Here is a 17,631-nt window from a genome sequence, read left to right as displayed (position 1 = left end):
TTTATTTTCAGGGTTATCATAGGCCACGTCACTACATAGCCACTCAAGGTGAGCACTAGACTGAAATTATCCTTATGTACGGCAGCATTTTCTGTATTAATCTTAATGTTTTGTACTTGTAAATAATCAAAATGAATTGTTTTCGAAAATAATGTGAGAGTCTTTATGTTACTTTTAAGTGGTTCTGTTCACAGTGAAACAGAAAATTAAATAGGTGCAATATTTGAAGGAAAATATAGTGTCAATTTGTAGATGCACTTTCCTGGATAGGATGACTACATAACAGTATTTCATGAGGCATTTATGAGGAAATACTAGTTAAACCTTACTAAACATTAGCTGCTGCAGATAACATAATTTGATTTTGTAAGGGATTTCTAACTGATTCTCAGAGACAGGCTTGCATTTCAATACTAATGAAAAAGAAGTAACACCACAATGAATTGTGACAGTTATTGTACAATTTCCATATTCAATACAGACTACAAACTTCAGACATTTTTAGTAAAAAGATAGCACAGTGCTTTCTGGAGGTGATATTCCTGTGTCTCCTCAACTGGCCTCCAACCAAATGTGCAAGCTTACTTTTGAAAGGGCAACAGTAATATCTCTGCCATGCGCTTTCTTTTCATGTGGGAAGGTTGTTCAATTAGAAAGAGTTTTAGAATCAGAAATGTGTATTCTTAAGAGCTGACAACTACTCCTATAAAGTGAATGTAATTCTTTTAACAAAGTTATTGTTGCTGTAACTACTGGTGATCAATTAGTTGGAAAGAGTAATTATGTATCTGGGTAGTGGGAAGGGAGGAGGTAAAAGGGCAGGTGTGCATTGTAAGGTGCAGTAAGAAGGGAACGGAGATTGTTAGAGATGAGGAGTGAGCAAGACTATCCTGGAGGAAATGCTGCCTTCAGAATGCTAAAACACCAGGGAAAATATGAATGGCACCTTATTAAGCATATGAAATTATTTTTGAAAGGCTCAGAGTACCAGGAACAATGCTATTCTGCAAGCTCAATGCCCCTTTTCCCCCCATCACAACCTCCTGCCATTCAAGTTGTCCTAACCTAAGTGAGATTAATTACTCAACATTTGCAGTCATTGCACCATTATGTGTATGAGTGACAGGCAGGAAATTTCAATGTCAAAATCAATCCAAGCTTGAAAAATTCCTCAGAAATATCTTTTTGACCATGCTTCCACTTAACTGTTTTGCATTCTCCTGTCATCATTTCCTCTGTGGTAGAGTTCCTTAAGATGTTTGCTGCCAATTAAAGTCTTTATGTTTTGATTTCTTTTTTTGTTGAACATAATTGATCATTTCTAAAGATCTGACGTAACATGGAGTTAACTAAAATAAACAACACAGGTCTTTGTTGGGGACTCAAGAGGCATTTAAATCTTCATCCAATGATCTAATATGCTTTAAATATGGAGGGGAGGGAATGTCGTCTCAGACCATGAGAGGCCTGCGTCGGGCATTTTCATTCCTTACATAGCGAGATTGGGAGTCTGTGTGGGGCGCCACTCCTTGCACAGACTAGAGCAATGTGTGATTAAGTGCCTTGCTCAAGGGCACAAACATACTGCCACAAATATGGAGTGGCTTCTAAAAATAAAGGCATCAATATTTCTAATATTTAAATAGATTTAGACTCCGTTTTCTTCCATCTTCACAGAGAGTATGTGTTAAAAATGGATGATCTTCAACAGCTAAATGATAAATCTGTAATACCTTTGAGGTTTTCTGAAGAACTATAATTGAACTCACGTTCTTCTTTGCACCAACACTTGGACAAGCAGGACACAGATGAAATCTGACTTCTCTTTACTTTATGACAGCTGTTTCAACTTGTTATTCCACTCTGTCTCAAAGCCAGTGAGGTGTCCAGGCTTGCCCCATATCAGAATGTACTGTAAATCAAGACCTACCTTTGTGAGCATTCTATTATTGGGATACTTGAACTTGCAAGAGGTTTTATGTGCCCTGGCTGGCATCTTGGCTGATAGTCATCCCTCATCAATATCAGAGAAATAGATTATTTGATCATTATTTATTTGTAGGATTTTGCTGTGTGTACAACTCAGCTGTGGCTGTGAAACACACTGAAATACTTGTATTATTATGAGAGGAATCATATAAATGCAAATCAAGTTCTAATTCTGACTGTACAGTACATGTATACAACCAAACAAAACAATGTTCCTCCCGACCATGGTGCACCCACAAACAACGCAGCACATAAACCAAAAGATTACTGTAAATATATTCATAAAATGCACGCAGCAGAGTTAAACAGTAAATAGTACAGTAAGCAGCACACAGACCTGACCTCATGGAGTAGCCTATAGAAAATCTTTACATCTATAGGGTACTCCATGACGTCAAGCAATCTATTCATTGAAAGGATTGGGGATCCTTTACCCTGTGGTTCCTCAGAGAGAATCATAGAAATTTCACTTCTTACTTTTAAAGTGGATTATTAATTAATCAAAATACTTACCAGCTTCTTTAATTATTTCAAAGTTCTAGAGGTGATATTGGGGCTGGAGTTCAGTATTGGTAAGTGTGAGGAGGCTCACTTTGTTTAAAAAAAAATTACAGGTGTAATTACACTTTTAAGTGGAAGTTGGCTAACATTGTTAAAAAGGAAGAGGCACTGATGGTTACAGATTTATAGGAATTTAAAGGCAGAAGCCAGAGTGACAAAACTGTTTCATAAAATACTAATGAGATTTTATATTTTATTCATAACTGGCTATAACAGTAATGATGACCCCTTACTAAACCTTATTCATAGTCATGTGCACAGGATTGGCTCCAAACTGTAGGAAGGACATCCAATCTTTGGCAAGAGTGCACTGCAGATCTATGTAGCCTCTCATACTCCTTGAACGTTCAGTATAATCATGATGATCCTCTGCCTCAAGTCTGCTGATTCTCAAAGAACTAATAACCAATCACCTCTGCTTTGAAAGTTCTAGGTGACCATCACCAGCAGCCTCTGAGGTAGAGAATTCCAGAGATTTACAACCAGCTGCACAAAGAATTTTTCTCTTCATCTCAATCCGAGATTGACGATAATTTATCTAATGTCCCTTAGCTCCCTGTACCACGAGGAAACAGTTTTTCAGCATCTAGGCATCAATTGCTCTCAGAATCTTGTATGTTTGCTCTCATTTCTCAAAATTCCAGCAAATATTCTTGAATCTTATTTAATATCTTCTCGTAGGATAATTCTCTCATCTCGGGTGAATCTTTGCTGTTTTGGTTGTAAGGGAAGTTCAAACTTTTTGTAACACAGACCAAAATTGTATTCAGTTATCAACAAAGCTCAAGAAAACTCGGCTACAGGCAAAAAGTCATAGCCAAATACTGTTATTATTACTGAGATTATTCCCATCACCATTGCCACAGAGCTTGGAAGCTTTGGAGATCATAGAAGCCGGCACTTCTTTTAAGGTGGAGCATTCAGTTAATTACATGATCTTGACAAAAAGGAGCTACAGACTGGTGGCAGAGAAAGTTTGAGGGGATTGGAAGCTGCAGGTTTTGTCTCAAATATTAAACTCCAGGATTTCTTTTCCACTTGCTCCATTGCTATGTCGACCAGTTTGTCACTAATAGGCTCCTTTCAAGATCAGTGCAGCCCTTTACAGGCACTGTAGGCACTATGATGTGTTTCACCCTGTCAAACATCTGATAGTTAAGGCTTTGGAAAGCACAAACTGCAAGCGCTGGAAAGAAGTCAGAGAGGGATAGAACCACTCGGCACCACCTAGAAGTTGCCCTATGAGCCACACACCACATTGTTTCTTCACTGTCGCTAGGTCAAAATCCTGGAATTCCTTCCCTGACAGCAATGTGGATATACCACTCCTCTGGGTCTGCAGGGAGTCTACCACCACCTTCTAAAGGGCAATTAGGGGAGTGTAACGCTGGTTCAGCCTACAAAGCCCTCAGCCCTTGAATGAGCAAGAAACATCAAGAGGCAACTATGAAAAGGAAAACAGAGTCAATGTTTCAGGTCAAAAACTCTACATGTTCCCATCATTTTCTGTTATTGTCCCTAATTAAGGTTGTTGTTCATGATGAGGTTGTACTTTGTGATGCTTCACCAGTGCCTTATAAAGCCTCAGCATTACATCCTTTTTTTTTATATATTCTAGTCCTCTCAAAATGAATGCTAACATTACATTTGCCTTCCTGACCACCGGCTCAACCTGCAAATCAACCTTCAGGGAATCCTGCATGAGGATTCCCAAGTCCCTTTGCATCTTGGATTTTTAAATTTTCTCCCCATTTAGAAAGTAATCTACACTTTTATTCCTACTACCAAATGCATGACCATGCACTTTCCAACACTGCATTCCAACTGCCACTTTTTCACTCATTCTCCTAATCCCCCTCTTTTACAGCCTCTGCTGCTTCAACAACATTAACCTGCCCCTCCACCTAGCTTCATATCTTCCATAAACCTGGCCACAGAGCCATTAATTCGGTTATCCAAGTTATTGACATATATTGTAAAAAGAAGCAGTCCCAACACCGACCCCTGCGGGACTCCAGTAGTCACCAGCAACCAGCCAGGAAAGGCTCCCTTTATTCCCACTCTTTACCTCCTCCAAATCAACCAATCCTCTGTCCATACTACTATCTTTTCTTAATACCGTGGGCTTTTATCTTGTTAAGCAGACTCATATGTGGCACCTTGAAACATTGCCCTTTTGACATGCATTTTCTATCTCCCATTATAATTTGTAGCCCACATCCTGGCTACTGTTCAGAGGCCTGTATGTAACTCCTGTCAGGGTCTTTCTACCCTTGCAGTTTCTTAATTTTACCCACAAGGATTCTACATCTTTTGATCATGTGTCACCTCAAGGATTTGATTTCAATCTTAACTATCAGAGCCACCCCACCCCCTCTGCCTACCTGCCTGTCCTTTTGATGCAATGTGTATCATTGAATGTTGAGCTCCCAATGATGATCTTCAGCCACGACTCAGAGATCCCCATGTCGTACCTATCAATCTGTAACTCCGCTACAAGATCATCTACCTTATTCCATATACTGTATTCATTCAAATATAACACCTTCAGTCCTATATTTTTTATACTTTAAGATTTTGTGCCATGTTACATTGCAACTCATCCCACAGACTACAATTTTACCTTATCATCTGCCTGTCACTCCTGACTGTCTTATTGCACACTATATCTAGTTGTATACCAACTGCCCCATCCTCAGCCCTTCGGCAATCATGACCTATAGAAGGACACCAAGATACAGTCTATGGTGCTGTTATTATCCCTACACCCCTTTACAGAGGTAAAACTTAGTTTGCTTTCCAAAAATATATCAAAAGTCTAAAGGGATTCCATCAACAAGGCCTTTGGAAGATCTTACCTATCAAGTGGGAACAGCAAAGCTCTAATGCCAGCATCATCACAAGCCAACTTCGCCAGCTCTGAGATAATGCACCAATTCTGCTGAACCAGATGTTGTGTATAAACAGCGGATTGTTATCTCCTCCAGAAAGTTCTCCAGTCCAACTTACTTATAGTCATAAATCCTGCAGTGTTCAGAGGAAGTGTTACAAGGACAACTCGAAAGCATGCCTGAAAACACGGGTGCAGACATCACAAGGTAGGAAGCTCAGGCTGTCAACTGACCTTCGTGGAGGCTCAAACATGGCAAGGGCCCACTTCAAGAAGAAGCACTATGCCCCCAAAGCCGAAAAGGGGGAGAAAAAAGTCCAGCGGGCAGTTGACATGTGAGGAAATGTTTGTGTCAGCGCAGAGAGGTTTCTGTTTTGGAATCAACCTCTAGAGTCATCTCATGTATCATATTGAAATCTGTGGCACAGATAGCTTCTGATTTGAGGGACGGCCAATAATAATCTCAGAAAGGTTTTGTAACTTTAGTAGCCTGACCCCTTGTAATAAAGACCAATGTCCCACTGACCTTTCTGATTCTGTGACACATCCTGACATAGTTCTCATGAATTAGCACATAAAGAACCCAATGCAAACTAACAGGATCAGTTTCTAAGAGTTTACAACATAGTCTTTATTTTAATCTTCCTATGAAAGTGAAGAACCTCACATTTTGCCATATCACATTTTATCCACCACCTTCTTTCTCTCTTGCTTTGCCTGTCTTCAATTCTCCTCGCAGCTTAGTTACCCACCTGGCTTTGTACCACCAGCAAATTTGTATAGAATGCACTTTGCCTTTCTGTCCATGTCATCGTTGGGCACCATCTCACTGAATATTAGCCAACAGTTTGGCAGAACAACAGATAGATCTCTCCTTCAGCACTGATTCCAGGAGGCCAGAGATGCTTCATATCTGGGACTGCTGCGTTCATTAAACTGGAAAGTGAACTAATTAGTTTGCTTACAACAGGAATTCTGCAGATGCTGGAAATTCAAGCAACACACATCAAAGTTGCTGGTGAACGCAGCAGGCCAGGCAGCATCTCTAAGAAGCGGTACAGTCGATGTTTCAGGCTGAAACCCTTCGTCATGTCCTGACGAAGGGTCTCGGCCTGAAACGTCGACGGCACCTCTTCCTACAGATGCTGCTTGGTCTGCTGCATTCACCAGCAACTTTGATGTGTGTGGCCTGTATTGTGATGTAGGTTTTCTATGTTTCTATGATACAGGAAAACAGCTCAAGTGGAGTTAAGGGAAAGAAAATTAAAAGGGGAAGAAAAATATGGAAATAGAATAGAAGATTCACATCCAATTTGGAAGTCAAAAGCATGTGAGCAGCAAGAGGAGTTAGGCATTGACTGGTAATATAGAAATCATCTCTATAGATTCATTCTTGAAAATAATTTGGAGTGGAGAGGAGAAAGTAGGAAGGATTACAGAATTAAAGTTTCAGGATGTCTGGTGAGATTATTTTGATCCAGTTAGGATGAAATTCATATGGAACGATGAGAAAGTGTTTCTCAAGGTTCAGACATTGATGGTGGTTGTGCTATAAAGAAGCAGCTTGAATGGCAAATTATTGGAAGAGAACCATGGAGATATTTTTAATCTCTGAGGTGTGTAGAATTGCAAAGCAAAGTAAAATTAACTGCAAAAGGAGAGATTGTCAGAAGTAACAGGGATGTGTACTTCATTCCAGAATTATGAAAAAGGATACCAGACCTTGAAGAACCAGGCAAAGCAGTTTTCTATCACATACCAGCCATTCAATTTGTTAGAATCTTATTTATTTATTTATTTATAAATACAGTGCGGAACAGGTGTTTCCAGCCCAATGAGCCAGACCAACCAGCAACCCACTTAATTAACACTAGCCTCATTCAAAAGTTTCAAAGGTACATTTACTGTCAGTGAAGTGTATACAATATACATCCTGAAATGCTTTTTCTTCACAACCATCCAGGAAAACAGAAGACTGCCTCAAAGGATGAATGACAGTTAAACATTAGAACCCCAATGTCCCCCCCAACCAGCTCCTCTCCCTCCCACACAGCACGCAACAATCCCCCTCCCCCACCAACAAAAAAAAACAAGGGCACCTGCCACCGAGCACTAAAGTGTGAGCAAAGCAACAGTAAAGACACAGACTTGCAGTTACCCCAAAGACTACATTGTTCACCCGGCATTCGAAATACCACGGGCTCACAGGACAATTTACAATGACCAATTAACCTAGTAACTGGTTAACTTTGGACTGTGGGAGGAAACTGGAGCACCCGGATGAACCCCATGTAGACATGGGGAGGACGTACAAACTCCTTACAGACAGTGCTGGAATTGAACTCTGAACTCCAGAATGTCTGAGCTGTAATGGCAGTACACTAACCACTATGCTACGCTAAAAGCAATGCGGCATGAGTCCAAAGAATCGTAGTGCCATAGAGTCAGACGTTATCTAGACCGTGTTGAACCATTAATCCGCCTTGTCCCATCCACCCACAAGCAGACCATAGCCCTCAGTTCCCCTCTCATCCAAATTTCTCTTAAATGTTGAAATCGACTCCATATCCACCACTTGCACTGGCAGCACTCACCACCCTCTGAGTGAAGTTCCCCATCCTGTTACCCCTTAAACATTTCATCCTTCACCCTTAACCCATGACCTGTATTTACAATCTCACCCAATATCAGTGGGAAAAGGCTGCTTGCATTTACCCTATCTATACCTCTCATAATTTTGTATACAACTATATACAACTTTGTACATCATCTGAGAAGATACAAATGATCTTGAGGCTCGACAATGGTAGCACATAGAAAACCACACAGTGAATAAAGAACTTCCCAGCTACCTGCACCACGTATCACTTCTCTGACTCTCTGCTACTTCAGAACCTATTGAAAATGAAAATGAAGGCATAACATCTGAGATATACTATGTGATGCAGGGCCCTTAGTCCTAATAGCTCAAGAAATTCTAGAACCTGAGGAGACAGATGTAGAGGGAAGTAACAGCAAACCAAATCATACAATGTAGAACTTCACAATCCTCACATCAGAAGAGTTCAGAATTCGGAATACCAAATTTAGACTCAGATACCATTTTGAAAAGGGTGCAAAGGAAACATAAAGCAAGCAAGGTTAGAGGATGGGCAGAATGCTCAGCAGAGGCAGCTTTAAAGCTGTAGCTTGAACCCGTGCTTAAAATGCGACTGCTGAGTCGTAATCAATGAAAATATAAGGACCAGGGAGAAAAGACAATGGGTAGCCAAATTTCAGAAGGAACATCCTGCCTCAAAGACAGCACAATATTGAACAATGTGCCATAATCTGGGCTTATTCTATAAGTGGAAACTCAAATGTGGTCTTCTTGTTTTCCAACTGCTGTCTGCGGCCCTCAATTTTCTAAAACAATAATGGTACTGAGGTGGGATTATGGCGTCAAGAGAAAGAAATTAAAAGAAACATTTTTTCACCATTTTCAGCTTGTAAATTAGAATAAACGGTGGGTTGAGGAGAAGGCAGAATGTGAGGGGAGGATTAGATATGAGGGCGCTGTCACTGCCTTTAGTCTTAATTCAGGCACAGCACGATCTTCTTCATTCAGTTCAGTCACAAAACTGCCCCCTGCACCCTGCAGAAATTTGCCTCAAACTTTGTACCGGTTTATTCCTGCAAAATTGAAGGAAGTGAGTAAGGGAATGGCATTCAATATGTTTGAGTGATGTATGTATCTTGGAATAATATCTGCATATCAGGTTAGCTGTGTGTGAAGTGTTCACCAATGGTAACTAAATGTGTGAATGAGTATTAGGTATGAATCACGATTGACAGATTGGTGGCAGAAGAGCCAATACATTGACCAGTGACTGAGGCTTGATTGGATACTGTACTTGAAGATATTTTCACTGAACGTGACCACTCATGAAAGTCAATGAACTTTTTGTGATTACTGCATCCTGGCGTGGAGATCTATACTCCATCGTCCAGCTATCTGTTCCTAGTGCAAAGTGATTCTCTAGCCCAGTGGTCCCCAAACTCCGGGCTGCGGACCGATACATTGCCGTGGAGCATGCAGCGGTGCAGCGGTAGCCGAAATGCACCCAGCACATCTTTAAGAAAAAAGCTGAAATAAACAAGCTAATTGATTAGGTGCCACCCGGCACATAAATGTCAGCCCAGATCAGAGGCACGCAATCGGCAATCACCTCTGATCTGGGCTGACATTTACATGCCAGGTGGCACCTAATTAATCAGCCTGTTTATTTCGGCCTTTTTCTTAAAGATGTGCTGGGTGCGTTCCGACTACCACTGCACCGCTGCATTCTTCGCGGCAATGTATCGGTCCGTGGCCCGGAGGTCGGGGACCACTGCTCTAGCCAACACTCGAATCTCATAAAAAAAGTTATCCACCTAGAAGTTCACCCCTGGTTAGTAGCATCAAACATGCAAAACATTAGCTGCTATACCTTCTTCTCTGCTTCTGAAATTTAGTTCTACTGAATGGGAACAAATTTCAGAACCGGATTAGAATGCACAGGTGTAACCATACATTCTGCACTGACAACTGGACAAGCATTTCCAGGCAATCTTCTGTCTGTCCCCCAGAACAGAGTTGCCAGCAATGTGTTGCAACCATAATGCATTTTTCCATTATGGTGTAAGGTTTGGCATTAAGTAGTGGAGATTAATTTAAAAATTGCATAAACAATATAGGTCCCTTGATGAGATTAACAGCTAGTGAACAGCCTGGTTGTTGTAATGCAGTCATTGTCTAAATTTACAAGCATCACCTAGTTGGCTCATTGCTTGCATCACAAGAAAAGGGAATAAATTAATCCAATGTTGTGATCCTTATGCCCATTTTTGGGAGAGTTTTGATCTTAGCCCTTAAATTTTCATAGGTGTGGATTTGTTTTCCCTACCAAGGTGCATCATCCTAATTGAATCTTAAATTAAATTACTATTGATAAAATGTTTACTTATTATTTATTTATTTAGATAGAGCGTGAAACAGGCCCTTCCAGTCCTTCGAGCCACGCTGCCCAACAACCCCCAATTTAATCCTAGCCTAATCACTGAACAATTTACACCAATCAATTAACCTACCAACCATTAGTTCCTGGGACTGTGGGATGAAACCAGAGCACCCGGAGCAAACCCACGCGGTCACGGGGAGAACACCTTTCAGGCAGTGTTGGGAACTGAACCCGCATCACCTGTACTGTAAAGTGTTGTGTTACCACTACTCTACCAAGCAATTCAAAATCAACAATTTTCTTCTGCCTCACCTTTAGCCATGTTTTGCCCAGTTTCCCAACTCTCATTATATTTTGTCAACTGATTTGCTGCTCCAAGCTGTCTGCTGCTAATTTCTCACACTATTCATCTTACTTTCTCCTTTACTCAGTTTTACTCAGTGCCCTATTTCCAGTTCGAACTTAACTTTCCCTGGGTTTCCCATGGCTTCCCTTCCATTGATTTTTCTTTGTCCCCTTGTTGTCAATACCCTGCTTATTAATGCACTTTTCTCAGTCGTTGTTTCTGACTTAATTTTATGCAATGGTACTTCCTTGTTCTGAAAAAAAATTCTTGCTAACGAAAAGGTGATCTTTCAGAAAGTCATCTGTTATCCCACTGTTACAATATTATTAGACAGTTCACTAGAATGATAAAATGAACATGACCTCAAAATATACCTCATTATAGCCTTATGCCTTATTGTCTGTCTGTACTGCACTTCCTCTGTAACTGTAGCACTTTATTCTGCATCCTGTTACTGTTTTCCTTTTATTACCTCAGCGCACGGTTGTGAAGAAATGATATGTATCGATGGTATGCAAAACAAAATTTATCACTGTGACAATAATATCCCATTTTACCAATTTAATATTAAAATATTTTATTTAGCCCAAGCTGTTAAAATTCTGGTTTTCAAAAACTTGTGTATAATCAGTGCCTCAAAAGAGTGTGTTGTCTTCCTTCCCACTTGGCTTCTCTGAACTGCCTCTGTAGTCTCACATCAAGGCTGATAGATGTGTTCTTGGCTGTTCCTACAGCCACTTCGAATTGGATTGTCAGATCATCAGTCTCAACTCAAATCAGATTTAGGATTGAAAGTTGAAAGGATAGTGTACTAATTAAATGCACCACAGGGTTCCCAATGTGATACATTTTCTCTTTTTTTCCCTGTTTCATAGCCTCTTAAAGCACAATCTGGCTGAGAGAACAGTATTGATCAAGAATCTCTCTGTATCCTCCAACAATGGTAGGGCGGTAGCTTTCTATAATGACAGGAATGAATGGGGAAGAGAAGAGAATATTTTGACTTTAACATACACCATTAACTATGCTGTTATATTGTGAATCACTTAGATTGTTCTCAAGAGCAAAATTATTAAATCAAACATTTCCTGGAGCATGTCTTGAATTTTGGAGAATATTGTGTGAGTTACAAATATAGATGTTGTTCTGATAAAGTGAGATTTCTCCATATGTCACTAAATAGCCTTTAAGTTCACTAAAAAGTTTTGTTAAAATGTAGTTAACGTCATTTTCCACAGTATTCTGGGAGATGCATTGGCTCTGAGCAAACTGTGCCTTTACATGTCCTTAGACAAATCCTCACACTATAAATCTCCATCGATATTAGAGATCTAAAGCATGATTATGAACCACATGTCGCTTACAGAATTATAGATAATCAATATTAATGGTTCTGTCAAATCTACAACTGCTTGCCTGATACAATTAAGAGTGTGTGTATTATATGTGTATGTATACTATGTAATTTAGTAATGCGGCAGTTTTGATTAATTAGTTGATGTAGTGTTTTCACAAATCACTTTAATTCAGACATTATTCAATATTTAATCACTTAATGAAATGATACTTTGAACCCGTGTGTCATTTTGTGTTTTATTATGCATGTTTGGTTGTATATATGTGTGCGCGTGTGTAAAAATACTGTCCGTAAGATGTACCTTCAAATTATGTCGTGGAAAATGTAACCTAGCATGATCCTTTGTTTGTTATATTATACTTTGAAAATAAAGCTCTTAGATTAAATGAAATATTTTAATCAATCAACAGAAAAGAAATATAGTGTAATCATATTTCACTTGCTTTTGAGGACTTGTTGCATAAATTTGTGAACTTTTTCTTGAATGAAAACAAATGCAGATTAGATTAGCTTCATTATCAGGTCTCTTAATGAGATTCAGTAACACTGGTTTGGAAAAAATAATAATTTTACTTTAAGACCGAGTAAGCCTGGATAAAATGCAGCCACTTCAGTTTAGCTGATGTCATTTTGGAGAGCTCCTATTTGCAAATTATGTTGCAACCTTATACTAATATAAAACTACTTATTGCATAAGACATAAAATTCTGTGAGTGAATGGACATGTGTCGATGCATCATGTTTTTGCATCTCCTGAGGCAAGCCCTGATTACTCTACTGTATCTGTAAGTCCAAAACCCAGAATTTTTTGAAGGAAGCATTGTGCTTTGCTCTGTAGCTTCCTTTAAAATTATCACTCCAATTTTTCAGTCTACTCATCGAAGTTGCCTTGATCGGTGTCTCTGAGGAAACAATAAAGTCTATTGCTTGCTTTCATCAAAAAGAAGACTAACATAATTATTTTCATACAAACAGAATATTGTCCTCCCAAACACTATCACTCAAGGGTTAACGCATTGTGAGTTGATATTGTAAGGATTCCTGACTGCTGTTTCTACAAAGTACTTCCCTGTCCAGCTCTCAGAAGCAATGATCTCAGCAGGAGCACACATAATAACTTCTGAACTTCCTGTTTATGACCCTTGGAGCCTCAAGTGGAAGCCCTGCCCTCACATTTATTTTATGACTAATCTATCCTGAAGGAAAATCCAGTTCTTCTCAACTTAATTTGAATGTTATAACACTCATACATTGTTCAAAGGTCTTCTGTTGCTGCAATATGTAGAACATAATGTGCGCTTAAGATGTAAAAAAACTTCTGAATATAATGAAAGGAAGGTAATGAGAAAAGTCTTGTCAAATTGCAAGTATCTTTCCAGCTCCAGTTCTCTTGTTTCTATTTTTTCAAACTGTTTGAACAACAGTAGAGCAATCAATATCAAAGTAACCTGGGAACTTAATTGTGTGATCAAAAGGACTGAACAAGATCAAAAATTCAGAGGAGAACTAGGGGTTCAGGAGCTGATATGTCATGGGACTCTAATGCTTTTACCACTACTGCTTCTCACCGGAAAGATCTTTTGTTCTTTAAAGTGATGGACCCAGAAATGCTAATGAGCAATGCATCACCAACCAAAGTAGTACGCACAGTTGCCCTATGCCAGTTTTTGTGGAACCCACAGCAAGGGATTTTCTTACACACACATCATACAAGCATGCCAACTTCCACAACTTTGGTCCATTAACTCATGGCAACAGTAGAATTAAGCAAAGTAAACTTACAATCATGATCTCACACCACAGTAAAAACTTAAAGCAGCCAGTCACAATAGAAAGTGCAGCTTCATTTTGTTAGGTTCCCATTAGATTACTATACTTTTCATTGAGAGTGGTGTAAAGACAGGGGATCTTATATATCCAGTGAGTGATCAGATATTGTCACATCAGAGGTGGTTATCCCAGGGATTTTTTGGAGCGCTGGGACCCACAATAATGTAGAAGGCTTTATCTGAAAGATGGGAGACAACTTGTCCATCATAGAAGATTGAAAGAAATGCAAACTCTTCAACAATGGCTCAGGTAAGGTGCTGACAGGCTTTCATAATCACTTTAAGATTTGTTTTGCCATTGGAAGCCTATGCACTTCTTCAGCAGAATGTACAATTAATTCTTACAGGAGTAACATCCAAGTTGCTGCATGCTCCACATCCCTAACATGTAAATATGTGGCACCATAGAAGATGCAAAACAATTTTGCATTCAAACCCAAAAATACCAAATACACTTTGTCATTGATTTTGCACTTCAAAGAGTTCAAAACTCATCTAATGGGCTATCGAGATTTTAGCCTGTGGCATTTTTTCATAGGACCAAATATGTCAAACTCAATCAGAATATTTGTGACTTAATGTCGATTGAATTTATAAATGGTGTGTCATTTTTTTAAAATACTTAATTTCTTTTTTTTTGTTCTATTTTGCTTTCTATGAAAGTTGCAATGGTTGTCAATAATTTAAGTCTTATAATGTAGATTATTTTCATTCATTATAGGGAGATTATTCTTTATCAGCCTATAAATCAAAGACTTACTGAAAGGGTTTAACTGTCAATAATCACTATTTTGAGCTGAGAGATGCCTTTCCAACCAGGAGGAGATATTTCAACTAACAAAGCAGGATAGACACTGCTATTTTAATTTAAATGGAATACAATTATTTTTAGGAAGAATTCTGACAGTTATAATTCTACAAAGGATTTCCTACCACAAATACGATTTTGTTTATCAGCTAGAAAACCATACTGGTGAGTAGCAGTTGAACATGTTTGTTGCAAAGAAGCTTTAGGAAGAGATCCTTTTTGGTCAAGGCTGAGGAGTGGACCCTAGGTCTTCACGTCTGTAATTCTGCTCCACCCTCACATCCTTCTAATATTTATCTCTTTTTGTAAGTCATTTAATGACAAGCCCATCTACATGTGATGTTTTCACAACTCCCATTGATCAGGTCAGATGACAGAAGCTTTGGGTTAACAATATAATTTCTTTTGATTAGGTTGCAGTCTGGGTTAAGTCAACAATAGGCTTCCTGAGCCTAGACAGTATTATTTCTCAAGGTAGCTAATTAATACAAGTTTAAAAAATAACAGTAAACAGTTTGAATCTGAGTTTAGCAAAAAGCCTCCTGACCCTGAATAGTGAATATTCATCACAATTTCTGTGTAATTGCAACCAAATATCTGCTTCTTAATTACTAACTTTAAACATATAAATATTAAAAATATTGGAAAAGAACTATATTTGTAAACTGCCTTATTTGGCTTTGCTGTTTATTACATATTTCTTGATAACTATTATCAAAAATGTAATTTATTTTGCATTGTATACATTAATAATTATTAGAATTAACCAATTATTTTGTTTTCCTATCCTGAAGGTCCAATGCAGGAAACAGTTAAAGATTTCTGGAGAATGATATGGCAGGAAAATTCATCCAGTATCGTCATGGTAACTAATCTGGTCGAAGTGGGAAGGGTATGACATGCCTTCTAAATTCATCTTCTATCTATCCGTTTTGTTTTAGCAAAATTATAACTTCATAAATTAATTTGGGATAATGTTAACACTTGTTCTTTGAAGTTTTGTCTAACCTCATAGTTGTAGAGTTCCCAGGTTGTGCAAGTAAATATTTTAATGTTTTTCATTATACACAATAGGTTGTAAAATGAAATTCAAAGACTTCCATTAGGGCAATAATCCATTACTTACATAATTTACGTAAAGAATTCTAAGTGTTTTAACTTTTATCTTCTGTCCAACTGAGGAAAAATAACAAACAATTGCTAAATAACTAAGTGTGGGAAATTAATTTTACTGAGGCTGTGCTCTAAAGTGAGAAGAAATCTAAAATGTTGCTTTATTTCAAGCAAGTTAATATCTCCAATTTAGTGACCAGAAATGGTACATACATATCTGGATGTATCACAGTCATGCTGAGGAACATATAAACAGATGTACGGTATCTTGATCCCTTGTCTGAAACAGTACCTACAGTTATTTCAGCAAATGGCTAACTGTGGCTCGATTGTAAAACTGTTTCTTTTCCAAAAAAAAGCAAACTTTGGGTATGCCTATTCCTAAATGTTTGTAATTAATTAACTGGATTGGATTACGAAGAAGAAGAAACAATGTTTGTTCCATTTTCAGAGATCATGAGATATTCACAAAACTTCACTCGTTCCTGCTACAGTTGCCCCACTTATTGCCCTCATTTCCATCTTCAAAATGTACAGCTCTGAACCTAGAGTCTCCAATCCACCATACTGCCTCCTGTTCTGTCCCTTCCAGGATTCATTGACTTGAGGCCCACCATGACAATAATCGTGGCCCATCTTGGTTTCAGCACAGCTCTGAGCTAAAGGGTAATGCTTTATTAATTCACAGACAACGTAGACATAGGTACAGTATATGCTAATTTCTAATTCCAATTCTACTGTCTTTTTTCACATTACAGAAAACAATTGCAATTGTATAGCTTCACATAATATCTGCTGAAAATCCCAATTACCTCACAGTTAATGAATACTGCTGCCTATAATACTTCGATGGCAAGTGCAGAACAGAAGTACAAGGTCCAGTTAAGCAGATGGAGTATCCAAGTCAAAGACTCTGTGTTCTGTTTCTTATCATGATTATTTTCATGACACATTTTCATGAAATATATTGCAGGATCTACTTATCATGAAATATTTTCAACTGGGTTTAAAATGTTGCTCTGTTAATGTTCTCCAGTTGAGTAAGTCTTCCCTGCCCACATAGTTTTGTACGAGGTTAGACAGAATTACAACTTTATGTAGCCTGGTACAAAACCATTTTCTTGTCGATGGTTGACCTTGTTTCATCTATGTTGAAATAAATTATGTCCAGAATCAAAGAGACACAAGGTCAGAAGTGAACTGAGGCAAATATTTTCATCAGCTCATTGTAATCAGTGGCTTGGCTGCTTTTAATTAGCTATATAGAATAACAATATAATACATTATTTAAAGATGTCAAGACACTCTAAAGACACATTGGCACTAACATGTGTCAGTAAGCTGACATTTTTTTCCCTGTTGTGCTTAATTATCTGGCATTGATTTTAATAGCAACAAAGGATGTTTTATGCACTAAAACATTAAAGTCAATGGTCCAGTACAGTACTTTTCTGGCATCTCACGGAAATGCTCTCCCTTCTGGTCAGACAAATGGGTAAACGTTTCACTGTTACTAATGCAGTATCAGTGTGTGGGGATGTGCCAACACACTGCATATCTTGCTCTCAAATTATGAAATTCTGAGCCTCAGCATTTTCTGCACTTATTTCGTTTCTAGCATCTGCAACTGTTTTGATTCTCATCTACAAAAGAATCCCTAATTCCAATCTGTTTAGCTAAGCTTCTGAATTTGTGTCCAGAAACACAGAGTAGCCACAGCATCACAATTGCCGTAAAAGTGAAGTAAACATTGATAGAG

At 38.5% G+C, this 17,631-nt stretch overlaps 1 protein-coding gene across 3 annotated transcripts in view; it reads left to right on the top strand.

Moving 5' to 3' along the window:
* The window catches only part of LOC140187024 (receptor-type tyrosine-protein phosphatase T), a 1,622,799-nt gene that overhangs the window by 1,564,494 nt on the left and 40,674 nt on the right, over positions 1-17,631 (top strand). For all 3 annotated transcript variants that reach the window (XM_072241892.1, XM_072241901.1, XM_072241888.1), the window contains 2 exons: positions 12-48; positions 15,554-15,651. In XM_072241892.1, the coding sequence (XP_072097993.1) occupies positions 12-48; positions 15,554-15,651 (135 nt within the window). The remainder of the gene's footprint in view (positions 1-11; positions 49-15,553; positions 15,652-17,631) is intronic.

This window comes from Mobula birostris, chromosome 2 (genome assembly GCF_030028105.1).
Source record: "Mobula birostris isolate sMobBir1 chromosome 2, sMobBir1.hap1, whole genome shotgun sequence".
NCBI lineage: Eukaryota > Metazoa > Chordata > Chondrichthyes > Myliobatiformes > Myliobatidae > Mobula > Mobula birostris.
This window is presented reverse-complemented; position numbering and strand designations above follow the sequence as displayed.